The sequence below is a fragment of the Mytilus californianus genome, unplaced genomic scaffold (genome assembly GCF_021869535.1).
Source record: "Mytilus californianus isolate M0D057914Y unplaced genomic scaffold, xbMytCali1.0.p SCAF_2, whole genome shotgun sequence".
Lineage (NCBI taxonomy): Eukaryota > Metazoa > Mollusca > Bivalvia > Mytilida > Mytilidae > Mytilus > Mytilus californianus.
The window spans coordinates 120,349,890-120,372,967 of NW_026262668.1; the positions used below are offsets into that span (position 1 = coordinate 120,349,890).

Consider the following 23,078-nt stretch of genomic DNA (forward strand, 5'->3'; position numbering starts at 1 on the left):
CTCATCATAGTAGATTAATATACTAAAAATCAGCTCTGTGTGTGAAGGCTTTTAGAAAAAAAGTCCGTATAACTGTAATTTACACGAAATTTTCAGTCCAAAGCCCGTAATTTCGGCAAAAATCAGCGGAGCATAAAAAACGTAAAGTTGATCTGTATCTCATCATAGTAGACTAACATACTAAAAATCAGCTCAGTATGTGAATGCGTTTAGAGAAAAAGTCCGTATAACTGTTATTTTCACGACATTTTCAAAGTCCAAAGCCCATAATTTCGGCAAAAATTCGTGGAGCGGAACCAAACATTAACTAGATCTGTAACTCATCATAAATGACTCACATACTAAAAATCAGCTCAATATGTGAAGGCGTTATAAATAAAGTCCGTATAATTGTTCTTTGCGGACAAGGGTAAAACCCCATAAACTGATATTATAACAAACTAATACATGTAAAATATGCAAAATTTCAACATGTTTCAATTTGTGAAGGCTTCCTCGCTTCATACAATATGTGCTTCGGTCAACGCTTTTACACCCCAATAAAATTATAAAAAAAGCATTAAATTCTTAATTGTAGGTATAAACGCAACAATGTTAGATCAGCCACTTTGTCATTCCCCAGCGAGATTTCTCGAAACCATACTTCCGTGACGTGGTAGCAATTCAACCCTCACTGTGTCCAGTGCCGTAGACTACTCGGTCAACTATCCTATAAAATATAGCCTTTCTTAGTCTGACGAATTTCCACCAGCTGTGTCCAGTGCTGTAGACGACTCGGGCAACTATCCTGTAAGATATAACCTGTGTTAGTCAGTGATGCCTTTCCGCCTACACGGTGCCCAGCGCCGTAGACCACCAGTAAAATATATTTGAATTTAATGTTTTTATTTATTTTAAGAGGATTGCCAACAGCAAGAGACTACGTGTGGGGTCTCCCCAGCATAAATAGATACAGATTCACAATTGACGAAGTGTTTTTTTTACAAACATGTTTAACACAAGACAAGACAATATGTACAGGACAAGACATAAAGATGTAAACTTCACAAATACTGTGAAACTGTTTACTCGCGTAGTGGTATTAACAATATGTGGATTCTAAAAAAACTCTAAAGAACTTCTGGATAGTTTTAAATCTCGATCTTTTTATCTTTTTCTGAAATAAGTTCTTTCAAAACTTTTGATTTTTCAACCCTGTATACCACCATTCCCCATGTGAAATTGAAAAATCGTCTGAAAGAAATAATCCACAATGCTTTTCAACATAAAAATGGTAGCATACGCTATAAATTTAATATGAGGAAGGCGCTACCTTGAACGCCAGCTTACCAAGACTATGTCCTACATATTGATTGTTTGTTTGCTTAACGTCCAGTGGCAAATATTTCATGCATGTTCAGGACGAATGTCCTACATATATTTTTTGTCTAAAATAAAATAATAAGTTCAGATGGAAAATGTTAAGGGAACGATCATTGAACTTCAAAAGGCAGGATGGAGTATGTTTTTTTTCTTAAAAAATATTCTGATTCCCAAATTGATGAAAAAAAAATATTCTAATCAAGCAGAGGACAAAAAAATATTCTGAATCCAGATTATCCCCATACCTTCTAGTGTTAATTTTTGACCAAATAATTTTGATTGATAGCGCTGAAGCCCTTTGCGTGAAAAAAAAGGCCGCCCTTTTGAAACTAAATGGTTGCACCCTTATTGTCCATATTGTTTTCTGCTGAAAATAAATTTATTGGTGATTTATCTAAATGACAATGCTTAAATTCATTATCTTGTGCCATTTTCAAATCCATTTTACAAATTTTACAAAATTTAAAACAAAAAGACATTTGTTTAATTTCAAAACTATGAATACTGTTATACAATTCATAACTTTATTAAATTAATTTTTTGTTGATTTTCATGAAAAGGTGGAGGATTTGGAATATCTTTTTCATCAATATCTAAAAGTTGAAGCTGGTTTTTTTTATTTAGTATCGAAACAACGCTTTCTGTTTGTTGAATTATTTTTACTTTCTAAATTAGCTGGATGTTCATATTGTATTCCCAGTTTCCTGCATCTCATATATATGTGATCAGCAAGAGGATCATTCTGATTGTTAAAAGAAGAGTTTGAATTTACAGTGAGCCTGTTTAGAATAATGTTTTGATCAGGTTTTTTATTTTGATCTAAGCACAAGGAACCATAAATAGGATTGTTAAGTTGATAATCTAAAGATTTTGCTATTTTCTAGGATGCTATTTAAAATTTGAGGGGAGAACACTGCTCAGCAGTATAAATGTATTCCTGATCATCTTCTGTTTGTGGGTTTCTACATCAATTTCATGTACTAATTCAGAGTCAGTTTTATGTCATTTTTGCATTTTGTTTTATTAGCTTACTTTTCAAGTTTTTATACGACGGCAAAATAAAATTCAGAATGGAAATGGGGAATATGTCAAAAATTTGCTTTCGAGTATTAATGCAATCATGTCCCTGTTGTTGTCCGAAGACACATTTGGTTTCCGGACAATAACTTTAGTTTAAGTAAATGGATCTCTATGACAATGTATGAAATTGTACCAGAAGGTTCAACTTCAATACATAAAAAGAAGGTTAGAATTGATTTTGGGGGTTATCATATATGGTACCAACAGTTTAGGAGTCAGTGGTCAAAAACAACATTGTTGGGTTGTTTTTTCCATAATTTTTGGGTTGTTTCTCCAAAAATTTACCATTTTTACATTGATTATTTCTCATTTATATATAAATGCATCAAATACTGATATGACAGGAGATACACATGAAACAGGGTGTGTAATTTATTTTATCGGTAATTTGTGCATTTTTCCTTTGATGTGTACTTCTTGATAATGTCGACGTCAGTATCAGTGAACTGGTCATGATAAAGAAAATATATTGGGTCAGTTCGCAATTGACATGTGCGAGAGCACCGCAAAAGGATCTTCTTTCCCTTTAACTCACAAAATTGCACATGATTTTTTTTCGCAGAAACACACGAGTTATTTCATGAATGAAACACTTGTCATTGTTTGAAACTTTCAGTAATAAAAAGTTAGTTTAGCCTTTTTGAACGATTCACTGATTGTGTGAAAATTTGAACAGAAAATGTACGATAAACCTGATAAAATTGCGTTATCTGCAGAATTATTGATAGCTTTCCTTACTATTCACAAGGACATATAACTAACATATTGTCCATGCTATTCCGATCTGAGTTTTTATTCAGACATATTCTGCCATGGCTGGTGCTGTTCCAAGTTGTCTTCTTTCTCTGCATGTTTCTTGAGAAGTATTTGTTTGACCTGGTCAGTCACTATAAAGTGTTACAATTCATATTTAGACGCAACACATAAATAGAGACCAAAAAGGTACCGCTTTCACATGTATGACATGAGAGAATCTAGAAAAAAAATTAAATGTACACATAATTTTTCAACTTTTTTGTGGGACTGTCATATAAAACTAAGGAGATATGTAGTTGGAGACTGCTGCTGAATAGAAATGTTCTGGCTCACCTGATACCTGTTTTCAAATTAGTCCATATTAAAGTTTGAAGGGTCCAAAATTGAAATATGTTTGATTTCAACTGACATAAAAATTTTGGTGTTTTTTATATGCTTAATCTACATCTGCAGTTGTATTAGGCTGTGCTTGGCGAAGCATTTTATTGCTTTTTTGTTTGTACTTTATTTTATTTTGGTCATGAAAATTAACTTGTAGTTGTGAAGTTGCTTACATTTTTAAAAGATGAGAATTAGATAACTTCGCATGGTGACAACACTGACGTTTTCGTAGATTTACTTTTTCCCGGGAATGCTTCATCTGTTGATATATTGATGATGTTCTTTTCATTAATAATCCAAACTTTTCTGATTGGGTTCCATTAATATATCCCCCAGAACTAGAAATTAAAGAAACAACAGACACGGCTTCCTCCGTCTCATTTTTAGACTTATACCTCGAATTTGACATACACAGTCATCTCAGTACCAGAATCTATGACAAACGAACCGATTTTAATTTTGAAATTATCAATTTCCCCCACCTTAGTAGCACTATACCAACTTCACCTGCATATGGGATATACATTTCTAAACTTATTCGGTATTCAAGAGCTTGCAGCTGCTACTCAGACTTTGTAAAACGTCACCAGTGTCTGAGCAGAAAGTTGATGAACCAGGGGTATGTCAAAGAACGTCTCGTCCTTTTTCTAAAAAAGTTCATCGGAAGGTACCAAGACCTTGTTGATAAATATTCCGTATCAACTTCACAAATAATACACGATGGTCTTGAAGTATAGATTCTGTGTACTGATGTTGTTTATCATCTTAATAACGTGTTATAGTATTCTAGTATTCTTTTATTTGTCTTTTTGAATACTACTTTTACTGTTTATTCTATTTTTGGTGTTATTCATTTGACGTGGCTCGGTACTTATACATCCCGTCATTGTGTTATTGTGCTATGGTAAAATTCTGTATTCTTGTCTTTCATTTTTGCGTATGTGCTTTGTCTATATGCCTTTTTGTGTTTATTTGTTACATATTTGTTTGTTTTCATAGTGATTAAGATTATAACACAATGTTGACTGTTGTACCCCTATTTTGACATGTTTACCTATTATGTCTGTTTGTTTTGTTCACACATCATTGTCAATATAATGGAATTTAATGCGACTGTCATACAAGTGAGTGGTTTAGCTAGCTATAAAACCAGGTTTAATCCACCATTTTCTACATTAGAAAATGTCTGTACCAAGTCAGGAATATGACAGTTGTTATCCATTCGTTTGATGTGTTTGAGCTTTTGATTTCGCCATTTGATTAGGGACTTTCCGTTTTGAATTTTCCTCGGAGTTCGGTATTTTTGTGATTTTACTTTTTCACGACAATTCAACTACTCAGTCATTCTTACTCAGATGCACACGACTAACAATCATGTTGAACTCAGTAATATAAAATAATGTTTATGGGAAGACGATTTTTGAATACAATCAGGTCAATACATATATATATACAAGTCTAAATTGAAAACAACGTTCAAACCTATGATTGCGTTGGATAAAAACCGCAATTTTTATACGTGTGCATGCAAAATAAATTTCTTGGTAGAGTGGTCTAAATACAGCACAAACAACATTTTCCGAAAGACCAAAAAAGTGAAAAAGTATATTTCAACAAAACGCATTTGACTAGCAGGTCGAACAACTGATGTTCTTAAACCCTGCTGACTGCCATTGGTGATTGCCAAATAAACGGATCACCAGATGTAACAAAATGGATCTTGATTATTAATTTAATACCAAACAGAAAACAATAAACTTGAGGAAAAGATGGTAAACCGCAAATAAAAGGTGCAAAAATAAGTACACCATATCCGGATTTCGACAATTAATGTCTCTTCAGTGATGTTAGGGATCGAAACGGTATTTGGAGGGCCATATAATTATAAGTGTATGTATGTGTTTCTTGTTAGATGAATATATTTTTATTTTATTTTAAAACCCGAATGGGAATGTCACCAACGACTTCTTGAACATGAGACTAGCACACAACTGACGTTTTTTTTAAATAATTTATGGCCTCTCACAAATAGAACCAATTTCAAATAAATTTAATGCATAAAATTAAAAATTGAAATGGGGAATATGTCAAAGAGACAACAACCCGATCAAAGAGACAACAACCCGATCAAAGAGCACAAAACAGCCGAAAGCCACCAATGGGTTTTCAACACAGCGAGAAAATCCCGCACCGAAGTCGAGCTTCAGCTCGCCCCTAAATAAAAATGTGTACTAGTTCAGTGAAAATGGACTTCATACTAAACTCCAAAACATATAAATGAACAAAAATTAAAAAAACATACAAGACTAACAAAGGCCAGAGGCTCCTGACTTGGGACAGACGCAAAATGCAGCGGGGTTAAACATGTTTTGTGAGATCACAACCCTCCCCCTATACCTCTAGCCAATGTAAAATAAACAAACACACAGCAATACGCACAGTTAAACTCAGTTTAAAAGAAGTCCGAGTCCGATGTCAGAATAGGTAACAAAAGAAACCAAACAAAATGACAATGATACATAAATTAACAAAGGACTACTAGCAGTTACTGACATGCCAGCTCCAGACTTCAATTAAACTGATTGAAAGATTATGTCTTCATCATATGGTTTTAGAACAAATGTGTTTATTTCCGATGCAAAGACCCTATGAGTGAATCAATATTAAAACCAAAATATGCTATCTTCAATGACCTGACAACATTATCGTAACTATATCCCTTCTTAAGAAGTCTGTTTAAAGGTTTGGTTAGCTTTTGAGGTGAATGCCGACATTTTTCTGCTTTGTAAAGAATATTACCATAAAAGATTGGATGTGAAATACCTGAACGTATAAGATGTCTGCATGTTGATTTATATTTACGAATATTGTCCTTGTACCGATGATAAAATTTAGTAAATGTTTTGACTAGTTTGTGATATCGGAAACCACGGTGTAATAATTTTTCAGTTATACAGAGATTTCTTTCGTTAAAATCAAATACACGAGCGAATCGAACAAGTTGAGATACATAAACACCATAAGATGGTGACAAGGGAACGTCACCATCTAAAAATGGATAATTAACAATAGGAAATGAAAAATCATGTCTTTTATCATAAATTTTGGTATTAAGCTTCCCGTTTAAGATATAGATGCATGTTCACTGTGAAATAGATATAGAGAAGCACAAGTAGAGGACATGAATACTGACTATATATCATGAACTCAAATAGCCCAAACTATCCACTACAAACAAGACAACAACAATGGCTGAAATGATAACCAATAGAACAGCAGAAGATGATAAAGTGACATGTAAAGGGGTTAAATATGCTAAAATAGAAGCTATAATATCTGAAGAAGAAACCATCTTGAAGGTAACAATAAAACCGAAAACAAAAAAGGCTTATACCACCAGAGAAGTAACTGGTGAAGAAAGATAACTAGAATGACCGCTTTTACAATGTAAAGCAAGAATAGCTATGCTAGAGAATTCTATAGAGATTACAGAAAACATCACCAATTTACTTAGATCAAGACTTGATATCAGGTATACAACGATGACCAATAATGATCAAGAACAATGCCATGCAGAAGACATCATCCAAATAAAGAATCCTACCTTTAGGAAAGACTTGAAGGCAGTCTTGAAAAATTTAAACATGGGCTTGAGAAAAGAGACATCAACTTATGACACTAGGAGACTAGAAATTCAACAAACCATTACTGAAGGATACATGTAAGAAGAAGAAAACTAACAAGGTATACATAAATGTGAAGCATCGTGCTGAAGTCTATAATTCGCCTGGGCATGCAGCAAACAAGCATCATATTAATAATGTAAAAGATCAAACCACAACAAACAGATATACTATCAATAGTGAACAAGATAAAACCATAGCTTGCCAAAACAATCATCAAACGGCCAACCATTGGCCCACTATGGGAACACCAATAATTAATATTACAGCCGGAGAAATAGTGAACGTTCAAAAATACAGAGAACAGATCTTTAAAAATCACTATACCAAAAGGCTATAGCTCATAGACAAGCATATACCTCACAAAGCGAATAATTGGCTAACTAGATAATGACAGCATCGTTTTCGGACAGTAAACTCTTCCACAAGCTGCTTAGAAAACAAAGGTCAGATATTACCCGATTTACAAAGACTCTACGAAGCCCTTCAAGGGGTAACCAATTTGAAGAAACAAACGCGGATATTTTTCAAATGTGAACAAGTTGTTTCCATGAAGTATCCAATCCAGACTATAGGCAGGACTTTGATTACAAAATATATGAGCTATCATCCCAGCAAAATATCATAATCGATAAGATAGACAAGGGGGAAATTAAAATTGAGCAAACAAAACAGGAAGAAATACATGATTCTGTAAAAAATAAGTGAAACATGGAAAATTCTTAGATATTGATGGAATATCAGCCAAACATTAAAAGGAGGTATAACTTGACACCCGTACTATGGAAATATAAAGATCGTCAAAACCCAGCAAACTATAGAGGAATGATAGTGACCAAAATCTTCACTAAAATTCTACAGAGTGTATTAGAATCCAAAGTAAATATAAAATACATCAAATCCAAAACCAACTACAACGAGGATTTACGGACGCCGTTCCCTATATGATATTTGTCGCATTCCTGGCATCGGAAGTAATAATCCAATCTTGCGAAGATATCCAGAAATCCCGCTGAGTACTATATTTAGATGCTTTTGATACGCTCAAATTTTAACATGAAATATTTAACAAGATCGATCAATATGGTATTGATGGTGACATGTGGATTCTAGTTCGGAATATGCATAGAGAAATGAGCATTAAAATAAAATGGGGCTATCTATTTTCTGACAAAATATCTGAAAACTCTCAAACTCCTTATACAAATGCTATAATAATGCCATTTTAGATAGTGTAACAGAATAGGAACCCATCTGGGGACAATAATCATTAATATAACAACAGATGATATATAAGTACACGAATGATTATCCGTTACAATATTTTAATACTTTTTTAAAGAATTTAACGCATGTTGATATCTATGACGCGGAGTCAAGGTCAAAAATACTTATTTACGTCTATACATAATACGATTTACATATATATACAAAAATAATTACGTATATACGTAATTCGACTTACGTATATACGGAAATAATTCCGTGTATACAGAAATAATTCCATGTATACAGAAATCTAATTACGTATATACAGAAATAATTCCGTATATACATATATTGAATAACGTATAAGGGTTTATATGATCCGTTCATCCTATTTTGACTCCTCAAAATTCAAGAGTCTATTCTTAATTGAGGTAAATTGTTGGACTTTCCAAATACCGTTTCGATTCCTCACATCACTGACGAGACATTATTTGTCGAAATCCGGATATGGTGTACAAAAACCTTTGCACCTTTTGTTTGCGGTATATCATCTTTTCCGCAAGTTTATTGTTTTCTGTTTAGTATTAAATTTAAAATTAAGATCCATTTATTACATCGGTGATCCGTTTATTTGGCAATCGCCAATGGCAGTCAGCAGGGTTTAAGAACATTTGTTGTTTGACCTGTTAGTCAAATGCGTTTTGTTAAAATATACTTTTTCACTTTTTTGGTCTTTTGGAAAATGTTGTTTGTGCTGTATTCAGACCCCTCTAACAAGAAATTTGTTTTGCATGCACACGTATAAAAATTGCGGTTTTTATCCAACGCAATCATAGGTTTGAACGTTGTTCTCAATTTAGACTTGTTTATATTTGTTCGTTTGGGCTTGTATTATATTTGCCTTAGTGTTTATATGATCCGTTCATCCTATTTTGACTCCTCAAAATTCAAGAGTCTATCTTAAATTGAGGTAAATTGTTGGACTTTCCAAATACCGTTTTGATTCCTAACATCACTGAAGAGACATTATTTGTCGAAATCCGGATATGGTGTACAAAAATCTTTGCACCTTTTGTTTGCGGTATATCATCTTTTTCCGCAAGTTTATTGTTTTCTGTTTAGTATTAAATTTAAAATTAAGATCCATTTATTACATCGGTGATCCGTTTATTTGGCAATCACCAATTGCAGTCAGCAGGGTTTAAGAACATTTGTTGTTCGACCTGTTAGTCAAATGCGTTTTGTTAAAATATACTTTTTCACTTTTTTGGTCTTTTGGAAAATGTTGTTTGTGCTGTATTTAGACCCCTCTAACAAGAAATTTGTTTTGCATGCACACGTATAAAAATTGCGGTTTTTATCCAACGCAATCATAGGTTTGAACGTTGTTCTCAATTTAGACTTGTTTATATTTTTTCGTTTGGGCTTGTATTATATTTGCCTTAGGGTTTATATGATCCGTTCATCCTATTTTGACTCCTCAAAATTCAAGAGTCTATCCTTAATTGAGGTAAATTGTTGGACTTTCCAAATGCCGTTTCGATTCCTAACATCACTCGAAGAGACATTATTTGTCGAAATCAGGATATGGTGTACAAAAACCTTTGCACCTTTTGTTTGCGGTATATCATCTTTTCCGCAAGTTTATTGTTTTCTGTTTATTATTAAATTTAAAATTAAGATCCATTTATTACATCGGTGATCCGTTTATTTGGCAATCGCCAATTGAAGTCAGCAGGGTTTAAGAACATTTGTTGTTCGACCTGTTAGTCAAATGCGTTTTGTTAAAATATACTTTTTCACCTTTTTGGTCTTTTGGAAAATGTTGTTTGTGCTGTATTTAGACCCCTCTAACAAGAAATTTGTTTTGCATGCACACGTATAAAAATTGCGGTTTTTATCCAACGCAATCATAGGTTTGAACGTTGTTCTCAATTTAGACTTGTTTATATTTTTTCGTTTGGGCTTGTATCATATTTGCCTTAGGGTTTATATGATCCGTTAATCCTATTTTGACTCCTCAAAATTCAAGAGTCTATCCAAAATTGAGGTAAATTGTTGGACTTTCCAAATACCGTTTCGATACCTAACATCACTGAAGAGACATTATTTGTCGAAATCCGGATATGGTGTACAAAAACCTTTGCACCTTTTGTTTGCGGTATATCATCTTTTCCGCTAGTTTATTGTTTTCTGTTTAGTATTAAATTTAAAATTAAGATCCATTTATTACATCGGTGATCCGTTTATTTGGCAATCGCCAATTGAAGTCAGTAGGGTTTAAGAACATTTGTTGTTCGACCTGTTAGTCAAATGCGTTTTGTTAAAATATACTTTTTCACTTTTTTGGTCTTTTGGAAAATGTTGTTTGTGTTGTATTTAGACCCCTCTAACAAGAAATTTGTTTTGCATGCACACGTATAAAAATTGCGGTTTTTATCCAACGCAATCAAAGGTTTGAACGTTGTTTTCAATTTAGACGTGTTTATATTTTTTCGTTTGGGCTTGTATTTTATTTGCCTTAGAGTTTATATGATCCGTTCATCCTATTTTGACTCCTCAAAATTCAAGAGTCTATCCTAAATTGAGGTAAATTGTTGGACTTTCCAAATACCGTTTCGAATCCTAACATCACTGAAGAGACATTAGTTGTCGAAATCCGGATATGGTGTACAAAAACCTTTGCCCCTTTTGTTTGCGGTATATCATCTTTTCCGCAAGTTTATTGTTTTCTGTTTAGTATTAAATTTAAAATTAAGATCCATTTATTACTTCGGTGATCCGTTTATTTGGCAATCGCCAATTGAAGTCAGCAGGGTTTAAGAACATTTGTTGTTCGACCTGTTAGTCAAATGCGTTTTGTTAAAATATACTTTTTCACTTTTTTGGTCTTTTGGAAAATGTTGTTTGTGCTGTATTTAGACCCCTCTACCAAGAAATTTGTCTTGCATGCACACGTATAAAAATTGCGGTTTTTATCCAACGCAATCATAGGTTTGAACGTTGTTTTCAATTTAGACTTCTTTATATGTTTTCGTTTGGGCTTTTAGTAGGTCGAACAACTGCTGTTCTTAAACCCTGCTGACTGTCATTGGCGATCGTCAAATAAACGGATCACAAGATGTAACAAAATAGATCTTATTATTTATTTATTACCAAACAGAAAACAATAAACTTGCGCAAAAGATGGCATACCGCAAACATGAGGTGCAAAAATTTGTACACCATATCCGGATTTCGACAATTAATGTCTTTTCAGTGATGTTAGGAATCGAAACGGTATTTGGAGGGCCATATAATTTACCTCAATTTAGGATAGACTCTTGAATTTTGAAAGAGTCAAAATAGGATGAACGGATCATATAAACTCGAAGGCAAATAAAATACAAGCCCAAACGAAAAAATATAAACACGTCTAAATTATTTCTGTATAATTTAATTTTGGAAGTAACACGTCTTCTGATTGGCTGAAGTTTTTGTCTATCAGCTCATAGACATAATTTTGTCATGTCACGGACCGTGACGTCGTCAACGTATTTTCATGATTTACTCCTTGAAATGGAATTTAGAATTGAATTATAAGGAACACTAATCAACCAATCAACTAATCAACATGTCTATTCGAAATAACCTTAAAAATGTGGTGCACACTTTTAAATAACCCGCTACACAGGTTATTCAGTGTGCACCACATTTTTATGTTATTTCTTCATAGATAGAAAAAATATTTCAGTCATTCCTTAGGGATACATAAATCGAATTACGTATTTACAGAAATAATTATGTAGATACGTAAATAAGTATTTTAACCCTGATTCCGCGCCATAGATATCGGAACACAGTCCGTTTGACTTTGTCTAGTATCTTAATTAAGTTCAAAATGTTAATTTCTTATGCATATCAATCAACTTTGTTGATTTTTTTCCTGAATCTTTTTGGACTAGTTGAACTATATGGAGATTCGAAGTGTTCCAGTGGCGTATACAATCAAGCGAAAAAATTGAGACGTTGACACGCGAGGAATTTATTCCGATAGTAACATTTCAAATAAATTTTACACATAACACCTACAGCCTGCTATCTTCATCAATTACTACATAAAGGGAAATGATAAAATAAAATATTGTTACAAATTTTTTATTATTACAGCTTACCCGAGTTTATAGTCTATAGCGTCCTCGCAGAGAACATGAAAAACATTAAAGATTTCAATTTATGAGTGTTTGGAAAGACGTACTTTTTAGCCAATATATATTTCTCACTGGTATTATATAGTTCTATACTTGAAGTGCATTAAGGGAAATTGTATGATAACTTTGTTAATATTATCTGTTTATTCATTTTTCAATATAAAATGACTATATGCAGATTGAATAATCCGATCTGACATTGGTGATATTCAAGTATGAAAAAGATGTCATTCACTACATGTATATCCATTATGCAGAGCTTACCAGCTCCAACTCAATGGATTAAATTCTACTCCTGAACCACCCTTTGAGAAAGTATTGAACAGTAGAGTAATCAAAATACTAAACAAATTGACAAAATCGATACCTCTGTTAATGTATTTTTTTATTTTTTTTTTAAAAGCCTTTTATAGAATACAAGGGAACAGTCTATGGTGACATCATACTAGTATAATCGTGTAGTGGACAGAAAAACTATAGTGTTTCATACTCGTTAAACACATTATGTAATTTACCAACTGGCAATTGCCCAAGTTTGCATAATGTCAACAATTGATTTTAAGTGGCGAGTTACGTTTGCACGAATTTGTCCTCCGTTTTCCACACTTGCGCGAAATTTTCCTGTTGAAAAGTTAAATCGTTTGCGCGAATACATAACATTTTTTTTATTAGTAAATAACTGAAAATTCTTCGACTGAAATAGAAAAGTTGTTTAAACACGGCCAAGATTTGTGATTGCAAATTCTTCCAGCGGAGAAAGTTTAGGGCAGGTTTGAAGATGGTTTAATTTCAAATGATACTGAGAATGAAAGCCGCAAACAATTTGCCAGCTACTAAGTTGAAAATTACTTCAGGAGTGAGTCTATTATACCGCCAGGAATATGGACGACTGTTCCAACCGAAAGCACAAAACGTACAAACAATGCTCAGACTCTTTTTACAGTTAGGACTGACTTATACACTGTTCCTGCCGAGATTGCATCCTGTTTTTTATTCCAGAATATGGTTTTTAAACTTAGAATGTTTCTTTCCAGGAAATACATACTTGTTTTTATTCGAAACTTTGCTGTTCGACGTACATGTAGTGCTTTTAATGTTTATAAAAACGAATAAAGACTCCTTTGAGTATATACATTAAGTTCGGGTTATCCTAAGGATAAAAACCCAGGTAAATTCGCGCAAACGTAAAACCATTTGTTCACGCAAACATAATACCTGTCAAAATTCAAATTCGCGCAAATGAAGGTCGTCTATTTTAGATATGGATAAGAGATTATCAAGTGTAAAATAAGTACGATGTTTTATTCGTTGAAAATATACGGTTGATGCGATTGTCATGAGACCTTTGATCATTATGTTGTCTTTTATCAACACTATTCGAGATACCACTAGAACATATTTTAGATATTTTCCCTTGCCTCATGAAATTGTCATTTAGACTGAGAGGAAAAGTTATCTGTAGTCGTTTATTTCAAACCAGTTCGCAAATTGTACAGGAATCATTAATAAAACCTTTAAAAACATTATCTTTTGCCCAAAATTCACAAAGACAGTAACCCGGGGATCCGTATTGTTTCAGCGAACGGTCATCTAACTGAAATCATTTCTGAATTTGTTAAAATTGTTGAAGATTTACCTTCTCACATCAAAGACAAAACTGATAATCTGAGAATAATTGTACACACAAAACTTCTCTCTGTGGATTTTACCTCCCAGTCTACACGTATATTCTACACACAGATGGTATTCATGCACGTAGAATTGTTTTGGATTCCCGACGAGTTGAATAAGAATGGACCTATATATATAGGCAAATAAGGGGAAAATCAACTCCTTCAATCCTCGATCGAAAAAACGCTTTCCTGTTTAAATTCAATCAAGATCATGTGGATATGAAATGGAATAAAAGTGACGAGGATTAAGACACATTTATCCGACTCGTGCCAATAACATGCATCCCAGTTTAAAGTTTATTCAGAGATATACGAGATATCTAGATTAAACCGAATATGTCTCGGCAACACAGAAACAATCAAAAATCCTTATTTTATTAAAAAAAAATAAAAAAAGTTTTTAGAAAGCGGAAAATATCGCAGCGAGCAAACTGTTATGATACAATGATAAAAAAAAATAACTTGAAGGACTCCATATGTTCTAACTTGCCACACATCTTTAAAAACAGCATCGGTGTCATTCGTAAGCATCGGAATATCAGTTGAAAAAAATCCCAAACTATCCGAGATCTTTCCTGAGCTTCCCCCACCCCCATGATAGCCTTCAAGAAATCAAACAGTATGAGAATTATGTCGGTGCGAACTTAAGTATATACACCAAGTATTGCATTGTGGAAATGCCGTTCATGTGGTGAAAAACGCTGCAACTGTTACACACTGATGCATAATTCATCACCATTTGTCAGTAAGGCCACCCGAATGAACAGTAAAATATTTCGCAATGTGACCTGCCAAAGTTCGAATGCTATTTACATTGAAACCGGGATGTTCGATTTGTGGCTATTCAGTTTCTACAAACGCCCTAATTATAGCATTAATAGGAGATAAATCAATTAGAAGCTATGGAAGTTCTAGTGATTGAACTAAACATTCACAGGAATGATGCCCAGCGAGAGGATCTGGGAAGAATCTGGCTAAAAGAACTAAATGTGATCATTCATCCAAATGGCCTCAACTGGAACTTGAAGAAATTGACCTTTTCGTTTGTAGATTTATGTATGTTTACAGGAAATACTTACTATAGTTACTACCTTTTAACATCTTGGGGTGTCGACAGGTATACGCTGCCAAGTCTACATACAATTGAGTCACTTTTTTATGACGTTCAAAATTAATTAGATTATATACAACTTAACTCCCAATTTTAAATTGTATTAGCTGAGCTCATTTAAAACACAAAAAAAACTCATATTTTGGTATTGCATTTTGAGAAAATATTGACATATACTGAAGACGGCTTTTTGTTGAGCCGAAATATTTGTCAATACGATTTTATTTCATCTAGTTCGTATATATTTTATCGTATTATTTATATCTTATATGTCTTTTATATCAGAATCGCTGCACAAATTTGAAGACTTCACATATTATTTATATACACATTTTTTGTAGGGATTGAACTTTGTAATTGTATTTGTAAAATACAAATACCATATGCTCTGTTTGTTCATATAAGTTGTAGTCTTTTGTTTTTCTCACCAAAACATGCAAAAATCAATCGACCTCTTAGTTTCGATATCAAAGACCTATATTTATACATTTTCGCCGAATTTTGTTTTGTTTACATTTCGAAGAACTACACGTGGTTTCACTTTCGAATTTTGTTAAAAGATGTTTGATTGGTCATTTATTAAAACATTGTCCAATCAAAATTAACTTGTCAAAACAAGCAGTAATGCGTCAAAACCTGGAAATTCCCTTTCCCGACATTTCCAAGAACAGCTCGATCTAGGAAATAACAGACCAGTTTACCAAGGCACTTTGTAACGTAAGTTATATCCGGTGTCATGTGTGAGAGCATTTGTCAGCAAAACAATGTGAACACAGTAAATTATATTGCACAAAGACATGCGCCGTTGATAAAATCATATGCATGTCAATGTCTAGGTCTAAAACATATTGCAAAATCACAAATCTAAGAAATGTTTTGCATTTTTTTCTATTTATACTCTATTAAAAATATGTCATATGTACCCACAAATACCATTGCTGCTAGGTTTTTCCACAGGAAGTTTGTTAAGTGTGTTAGATATACTCATCTCTAGATGAAACTTACTGATAAATATTAAAATTATTAATATTTAGAGGACATTTGTAATTTTCTATATCTATAGGAATAACAGATATTTCATTTGTGAAGTGTTTGAGCTTGCTGAATGTCATGACCTTGTCCCAAATTTATTTAAATGTTGTGTTCGCTGACAAATTCTGTGCAAATCATGCATGATAAAACTATGCAAAATGAGTAAAAATTCAAAAAGGAATAAATTGCAATCTGAAGTAAATACATTGGAGATGGAGGAGTGTAATATAACACCAAAAATAGAACGACAAACCAGTGCTGAATATGCCAGAAATATGGATACAGCACAGTACGTGACACTTGAAAATGTTTCTTCTAATGAAATTAATGTTGGTCATGGTGTGCTGGCACCAAAATGTAAAAAGGTTGGAATATATTATTTTTAACATTCTCAAATAACACTATTTTTTAAGTTACATTAATGATTTTACAGGCACTTGTGTTTACATTGTAAATTGAAAGTTCAATTACATGAATACCTTGACAAACTGTAGAATATGTATGTGCATGCTCAGATCTTGCCACTAAGCATTTTCCCCCAATAACATGCAATGACATGAACAGCTTATAGATTTTGAACCACTTTGAAAACTTTTACAAATTACATATATTTCCAAAAAAGTTTACTAATTCAGGTCAATGGAAAATCCTAATGAATTTATTCACAACTTTATTCTGAAAACTAAGGTCTATGTATCAGGCATGGGGTAATGCAAATTTGTAATTGTAATGCATGGTAATGCATTACATTTTTCCAAGTAATTACATGTAATGTGTAATGCAGCAATTTTTGCATTACTTGTAATTGTAATATAATGCATTACTTGAGAAAAAAGTTGTGTAATTTCATGCATTACATTGCATTACATGGCATTACTTTTTTCACATACATTGTACTATATATCTTTCACAGATTATTGGAGGATCAGCTAAAGCAGAATTTAAGATTTCTGGATTAATTAAGAACATAATCATTTGGATATTGCTTTCTTTTTTAATCTGAAAAACATTACTATTAAAGTATTTTATTGTTGTTCAAACATCAATGAATACCTTGTCATGATTAAATAACAGAAAATTTACCATTGTCATAAACACTAATTAGTTTGTTTGACAATCAATCTTTTCACCATTTTTACACTTGCTTGGAAATTAAGCTCTTTGTTTATTATATAATTAGGAATGAAATTCTCAGTAAATATTTTTGATTGGAATTAATAAAACAAATGTATATTTATAAATGCAAAGTTTACATTAGTTACAATTAATATTAAACTTCATCTCTTTAATTTTTGTTTAAAGATGGAAAACACAGAGATGTATACCTTGAACCCTTATGATGTAAACATATAAGTGTTGTATTGAACAGACTTTTTACTTGTTACTTAAATTTAATAGGTATACGGAACAATTATTGCATATGCTAGAATCTTTTGTGACTTCATGTTGTTTTTCAAAATGTTTGATTTTTTATACGACCGCAAAAAATTTTTTGTGGTCGTATATTGGTATGACGTCGTCGTCGTCGTCCGAAGACACAATTAGTTTTCACACTCTAACTTTATTTTAAGTGAATGGATCTCAATGAAATTTTACCATAAGGATCAATACCACAAAAGGAAGGTGGGGATTGATTTTGGGGGTTATGGTACCCACAGTTAAGGAATTAGGGGCCAAAAAGGGGCCAAAAATAAGCATTTTTGTAACTTCCAGACATAACTTGTGTGTAAGTGTATGGATCTCTCTGACATTGTATCACAAGGTTCTATATCACAAAGGGAATGCTGGGATTGATTTTGGGGGTAATTGCCTCCAAATTTTATGAAGTAGGGGCCAAAAAAGGGCAAAAAACAAGCATTTTTCTAGTTTCATGACAATAACTTGTGTTCAAATATATGGATCTCTCTGACATTGTATCACAAGGTTCCATATCACAAAGGGACTGCTGGGATTGATTTTGGGGGTAATTGCCTCCAAATTTTAGGAATTAGGGGCCAAAAAGGGGCAAAAAACAAGCATTTTTCTAGTTTCAGGACAATAACTTGTTTGTAAGTGTATGGATCTTTATGAAATTGTACTACAAGGTTCCATATTACAAAGGGAAAGCTGGAATTGAGTTTGGGGGTAATTGCCCTAAACGTTTAGGAATAAGGGGCCAAAAAGGGGCATTTTATTATTTTATGAAATTAAGGAGATGTGGCATGATTGCCAGTGAGACAATATATAAACAGCTTGTATATCTGTGAGTGACCTCTTACAACAGTAAATCAATTAGGAATCTGTGGGTGACTTGTTGAAACAGTAACTCAATGATGGATCTGTGAGTGACCTCTTGAAACAGTAAATCAATGAGGAATCTGTGGGTGACTTGTTAAAACAATAACTCAATGAGGGTTCTGTGAGTGACCTCTTGAAACAATAAATCAATGAGGGATCAGTGTGACTTGTTGAAACAGTAACTCAATGATGGATCTGTGAGTGACCTCTTGAAACAGTAAATCAATGAGGGATCTGTGGGTGATTTGATGAAACAGTAACTCAATGAGGGATCTCTGAGTGACCTCTTGAAACAGTAACTCAATGAGGGATCTGTGGGTGACCTGTTGAAACAGTAACTCAATGAGGGATCTGTATGACCTGATGAAACAGTAACTCAATGAGGGATCTGTAGGTGACTTGATGAAACAGTAACTCAATGAGGGATATGTAAGTGACCTCTTGAAACAGTAACTCAATGAGGGATCTGTGGGTGACCTGTTGAAACAGTAACTCAATGAGGAATCTGTGGGTGACTTGATGAAACAGTAACTCGATGAAGGTTCAGGATCTGTGGGTGACCTGTTGAAACAGTAACTCAATGAGGGATCTGTGAGTGACCTGTTTAAAATGTAACCCAATTAGGGATCATAGTGACCTGTTGAAACAGTAACTCAATGAGGGATCTGTGGGTGACTTGATGAAACAGTAACTCAATGAGGGACATGTGGGTGACCTGTTGAAACAGTAACTCAATGAGGGATCTGTGAGTGATCTGTTTAGACAGTAACCCAATTAGGGATCATAGTGACCTGATAAAACAGTAACTCAATAAGGAATTAGTGTAACCTGTTGAAATAGTAACTCAATAAGGGATCTGTGGGTGACCTGTAGTAACAGTAACTCAGTGAGGGATATGTGGGTGACCTGTTGAAACAGTAACTCAATGGGGAATCTGTGGGTGACCTGTTGAAACAGTAACTCAGTGAAGGATCTATGGGTGACCTGTTGAAACAATAACTCAATGATGGATCTGTGAGTGACCTGTTTAAATAATCACTCAATTAGGGATCTGTGTGACCTGTTGAAACAGTAACTCAATAAGGGATCTGTGGGCGACCTGTTGAGACAGTAACTCAATAAGGGATCTGTGGGTGATTTGATGAAACAGTAACTTAATGAGGGATCTGTAGGTGACTTGATGAAACAGTAACTCAATGAGGGATCTGTGTGACCTGTTGAACAGTAACTCAATGAGGGATCTGTGTGACCTGATGAAACAGTAATTCAATTAGGGATCTATGGGTGACCTGTTGAAACAATAACTCAATGAGGGATCTGTGAGTCACCTGTTGAAACAGTAATGCAATAAAGGATCTGTGTGAAAAGGTAAAAATTTCACTTCCTATCCAACATGCAATTTATTTTCAGTTGCAGTCCTTATTTTAAAATACCCTACTCAACCATGTTGATCCTTTACAAGAATCTACATAAACCTTATTGGTTCAGTGTTGTTATCTTTTGAATATGTGTAATATATAGATATAGATGTAGTCTCTAATACAGAATGCTGTTCCTAGTTAAGTGAGCCAAATTTAAATAGGTTAAATTTTTCGAAGTCCATTGGACTTGTGATATTCTCTCAGGAAATAATAACTCTTAATAGCTCTTTGAAAGAATATGTAATTGTCTGTTACAACAAATTGAAATATCTTCCCATTGAATAATTATTTTTGAAACAAAATCCTAATGCATGTGATAAAGTTTTCTCTACGGAAAATGAATAATCTAAATAGATTAGAATAATTAGGTTTTACTTTCTGTTTGAGGTAAAGGTGAGTTTGCTGAAAACCATTACTTTTGTTATGAAATATTTTATATGAACCTTCATAAACAGGATAAAACTCATTCTGACAGTGTGTAAACAACAATGACCTCGTTACCATGGATAAAATAAAATAATGTGTTTAGATTTTATAATATTCCTTAGTGTATTTGTAGCTTTATTCAAACATAACAATAATTTTGTTTAAGTCAGGGTTATAAAATTGACTCAAACATATTGCTATTGCAGTCAAATCGTCCAACTGAGTATTTTAACTTTTTTTGGAAAATTATATTTATCCTAAGAAATAGATAAACATCCAGCCCATCTGTTCCAGGGACTAAACATATCAAAGCCATCTATTTGCTGATTTTCAGTATTTGAAATGACCACTTGACCTGTTTGAGTATACTTCAATGTTGAATGTAGGTTTGTTATGTAGATTTGTTAATTGATTTGAATTGTGTATACTTACACATTAAATCCAAATATATTGTTCATATTTTCTTTGAAACAGAATTGAAATACCTAAGTCCTGAGCTTAAAAAAAGAGAAACCTGTGTGTCATGTTGGTTCCCTTTCCTTACTTTTTGATATTTGAACTTGTTTTCTCTCTCTCTCTCTCTCTGTTCATGTTTTTATTTGTTAGTTTAAACATATTTTATTTGCTAAATATCATCAAAATGGATGAGACACAAGTAAATCATACTTATGAAGTCTTCTCCATATTACAATACGAGTATATATACAATAATAACATTATGAGCATGCATGTAAAGCAAACAAATTCATTAAATATTATACGAACTATAAATAAAAAGAAGAAAAGATCAAGAAGAATGGAAAAGAGGAAAAGAAAAAGAAGCAAATCATGTTTTCTGCGATGATGACTTTTATTTGTTTTTATTTGTTATGGATCTAAATATTTTTCAGTCAACCATTGTACTATTTAAATGAAATAATTACTTTAAATACCCCAAATATTTTAAGTTAAAATTGACTGAATATTTTGAAATGTTATATATTTATTCTTATAATATGGGTATGTCTTCTTTCCCAGAAATGTTTATTGACCTTGTTAAATCTAGGTCAATGACACAATACTAATTACACCTATATCATCAAAGTGAATATCTTTAGATGACAACACACACATAATGAACAAGTAATGCAAATGAAATTTTATAAGTCGATATATATGTATAAATATATCAGCAGGGTTTAAGAACATCAGTTGTTCGACCTGCTAGTCAAATGCGTTTTGTTAAAATATACTTTTTCACTCATTTGGTCTTCTGGAAAATGTTGTTTGTGCTGTATTTAGACCCCTCTACCAAGAAATTTGTTTTGCATGCACACGTATAAAAATTGCGGTTTTTATCCAACGCAATCATAGGTTTGAACGTTGTTTTCAATTTAGACTTGTTCATATTTTTTCGTTTGGGCTTGTATTATATTTGCCTTCGGGTTTATATGATCCGTTCATCCTATTTTGACTCTTTCAAAATTTAAGAGTCTATCCTAAATTGAGGTAAATTATATGGCCTTCCAAATACCGTTTCGATTCCTAACATCACTGAAGAGACATTAGTTGTCGAAATCCGGATATGGTGTACAAATTATTGCACCGCATGTTTGCGGTATGCCATCTTTTGCGCAAGTTTATTGTTTTCTGTTTGGTAATAAATTAATAATAAGATCTATTTTGTTACATCTTGTGATCTGTTTATTTGGCAATCGCCAATGGCAGTCAGCAGGGTTTAAGAACATCAGTTGTTCGACCTGCTAGTCAAATGCGTTTTGTTAAAATATACTTTTTCACTCATTTGGTCTTCTGGAAAATGTTGTTTGTGCTGTATTTAGACCCCTCTACCAAGAAATTTGTTTTACATGCACACGTATAAAAATTGCAGTTTTTATCCAACGCAATCATAGGTTTGTACGTTGTTTTCAATTTAGACTTGTATATATATATATATATATATATATATATATATATATTTTTATTTAACAGTAATTATTTCAATACATACATACATGTGATATCTGGCATTGACTCATTGCAGTAGCTTTAAATATAAGATAAAGGAGTGTAAAATGATAGTATAAATAAGCAACCAACAATGTGGTGGTGGCATGATATAAATACTACATGGAAGTTCTTTCAAAACTAATTGGATGGTTTAGGTAAATTACATGCTTTTGATGATTCTTTCAATTTGGTTGACAATTATGACTGTTGGACTCTCAACACTTCACTTCCAAACACTCTTATCAAACTGAAGTTTTCTTATTTAATCAAATGGTCCTTTGCAAAATCTGATTGCAAATTTATTTGCTACAACTCAAATTAAGTCTATTTCATGTTCTTCAATAATGAAAAAGGTAGATATGCTACAGTGACCTATAGTTGTTAACTTCTAGGTCTTTTGGTCTCTGGTGGAGGATTGGCAATCATACCATGTCTTCTTATTTTTATATAAACACCTACTGGAACTGTGATGAATGTTAACTTTCATC

At 33.0% G+C, this 23,078-nt stretch overlaps 1 protein-coding gene across 3 annotated transcripts in view; it reads left to right on the top strand.

The window, feature by feature from the left end:
* The first annotated feature begins 16,060 nt into the window (after positions 1–16,060).
* Positions 16,061–23,078, top strand: part of LOC127728683 (signal transducer and activator of transcription 5A-like) — an 87,153-nt gene continuing 80,135 nt past the window's right edge. Inside the window, exon 1 of one of the 3 annotated variants that reach the window (XM_052236293.1) lies at positions 16,061–16,162. Coding sequence is in view for 2 of the 3 variants with exons in the window: in XM_052236290.1 (XP_052092250.1) it covers positions 16,618–16,842 (225 nt within the window). In the remaining variant the exon portion in view is untranslated. Of the gene's footprint in view, positions 16,163–16,386; positions 16,843–23,078 lie in introns of those variants that run through there. The other 2 variants (XM_052236290.1, XM_052236291.1) reach the window with 2 other exon arrangements.